The sequence below is a fragment of the Branchiostoma belcheri genome, unplaced genomic scaffold (assembly GCF_001625305.1).
Source record: "Branchiostoma belcheri isolate BF01 breed outbred unplaced genomic scaffold, Haploidv18h27 scaffold27, whole genome shotgun sequence".
In the NCBI taxonomy this organism is placed as follows: domain Eukaryota; kingdom Metazoa; phylum Chordata; class Leptocardii; order Amphioxiformes; family Branchiostomatidae; genus Branchiostoma; species Branchiostoma belcheri.
Window position 1 is genome coordinate 3144877 of NW_017803876.1, and position 2574 is coordinate 3147450.

At 40.2% G+C, this 2574-nt stretch overlaps 1 protein-coding gene across 2 annotated transcripts in view; it reads left to right on the top strand.

Moving 5' to 3' along the window:
- The window catches only part of LOC109472252 (atlastin-2-like), a 10419-nt gene continuing 7845 nt past the window's right edge, over window positions 1-2574 (top strand). Inside the window, exons 1-3 of one of the 2 annotated variants that reach the window (XR_002140353.1) lie at window positions 1-50; window positions 1762-1865; window positions 2300-2456. Coding sequence is in view for 1 of the 2 variants with exons in the window: in XM_019771897.1 (XP_019627456.1) it covers window positions 8-50; window positions 2300-2547 (291 nt within the window). In the remaining variant the exon portion in view is untranslated. Of the gene's footprint in view, window positions 51-1761; window positions 1866-2299; window positions 2570-2574 lie in introns of those variants that run through there. The other variant, XM_019771897.1, reaches the window with a different exon arrangement.

Here is a 2574-nt window from a genome sequence, read left to right on the forward strand (position 1 = left end):
TTCCAAGATGGAGGAATTGAGCAATCGTAAACAGATGGATTCTGCAGAAGGTAGCGTATATTTACCATATTTTGGGGCGGGGTGCAATTTTTCAGGTACACCATGAAGTGTGTTATCAGTTCGTAAAGTGTCAAGACTTGTAAAGCAAAGAAAGGTGCAAAAATGTGCCTGAAAACACGTCCCGCGACTCATGTGTTTAGAGAGCCTCCGGATGTAACGGTTTTCCACTGCACATACAGTCGCCCATTCACTCATTTGTCACATTATGTCCACAACAACCCTCCGCAAACATCGTTGTTGTTGCGACTTATATAGGACGAGCATGCTTCGTGCTGCCAAAGGGAATGACACGACACCCTAGCCAACCACAGTCCTGAAAGAACATGCCTGTATAAATGGTGGAACGCCAATGGCGCAACATGTCCACGACATGGCATGCATGCATGGGAGGGTCATACGTGTGTTCTTCTCACTTCCTATTATTCTGCCGTCATTCCTGTTTGAGAAATATTGTGAAAGTGAAGAGCGTTGTTCCTACTTTGCATTTTCAACAACAGACAAGCCTTTAAAATAGTAGCTCTGTAAAAAATGTAAAACTGGTAACATGCGCCACCCTTGAACTATCAAAGAAAATTAAGCTTCTGATTATTACAGAAAAATGCTCATGCTTAACTTCAAATGTGCGGCAGTCTGAAATTGTATTCTGCACATGTTTTACAGCATTTACAGAAGAATTTGTTAGAATAGATAAGTTGCACTTGTAGTCCTGTACCAAATGCTTTATCATATCAAAGCTGATCATGAGTGGTGTCAACATTACAGTGGCAGAGATCACAAGACCTTGTCAGGAAATACAATCCGTGCATGTAGAGATGGTTGGCCAGTGTTTTGCACAAGTTGCTAAACCGTTCTGGACAGTACATGTATACCGGGTATTTACATGCACTATTGTGTATCGCCAGTATCTGTATACATGTATCAGCTTTGAGAATGGCAGGACATTGGTCTAATTGCTGAATTACAGAAAGGGTTAACCCCCAAATTTGATAGCTACAGTCTTAGCTACACCTGAATTTTATAACTTTTATAAGACGTTAACCAATGGGTGAACCAAAACTTCAGTATATTAGAATAATGCACACTTTCCAAGTATTAGTACTAGTAGTAACGTTAGCTATTGTTGGCATGATCATGATGAATGATAATTTTTTTTATAATGCAATCCTGGTAACCCATAGATTATAGTTAAGGGGATCATTGGGCCAGTACCTGGCTTGGGCATGCAGACAGACAGGTATACCTTTTCATTTTACCCCAGAAAGATCAAAGTCTAAAGTCTTTAGTGAAATCATTCATCATAACTCTCTGTTGATTGGCAACCTTTGACCTTTACTACAGGTGGCATGATGTGTTGTACATGTACAATACGCATGACGTTCCCATAACTTGTAGACATATATTGTATGAAAGTGGACTTATTGCAAAATAATGAGTACATACTAAGAAGGTAAGGTTTCAAAATTCGAAGACCAAACAAATTACACGATAGCATCTCAGCTTGTATCATTCCTAACATTGCTGGTTAAATGGTAATGGCAAGCAATTTCCCTCTATTGATATTGTAGGTATTTATCAATGATTGCATCTAATACCAGTGTACCATGTTTGCATTTTGATTACTCAATTTCTAACTCTAAGTACTTACAGTGCTGCGCAGTGCTCATGATGATATGTGCACGTTCATGTTTTTGGTGAATCCAGTGTCTATCAGCTAGAGATCTCCTGGACACCATCCATTGAGCCAGCATTCAATATCTGGACTTACATGTACATCAGAACAGTTTGATTCTGCTATCTACTTGTAGGTAAGGCGTGTACCGAGTGCATGCTGTGGTCATGGTGGTGACATTATCCTAACAATAGGGATATCGCTTCTGCAAGAACCTTACATGGCCTACCACGCTTGCAAAGCATGTTCACACTCACAGGGGAGCAACATCAGACTCATAGCAGTTTTACTGGTAGTTATATCACAGTGTTTTTAATTGTTGCATGAAACATGTACAGTACATGTACGCAAAATGTATAAATGTTTCTGTACATGTATTTGTAGCTTGGTATCCAAATTTAGTATTATAGCTGCTAAGTCTCTTTCGCGCCCTCTGCAAATGACTCGGCAGCTATAATGAATTTAGATATCAGGCTAATGTATTTGCTGTATATGTCTTAAAAGTCAGTAGTGTATGTACCTTAACTTAAGGTTAAATATGTTCTGCTTTCTTTATGTTCTTTGTTACAGAAAACATGTCTGCAGAAGACACCATCGGGCTGAACGGGAGACCCATCCCTGTAGTCCTGGCCAACTCGGACGACCACACCTTTGAGCTTGATGAGGAGGCTCTTAGGTCAGTACTCCTCAAGGACCACATCCAGGACAAGAAAGTGGTCGTCGTTTCTGTTGCTGGTGCCTTCCGTAAGGGAAAGTCATTTCTGCTCAACTTCTTCCTGCGGTACCTGAAAAGCAAGGTAGGAAAGAACAATTCATAACAATAACATGTTCTCTGTGGACTTTTT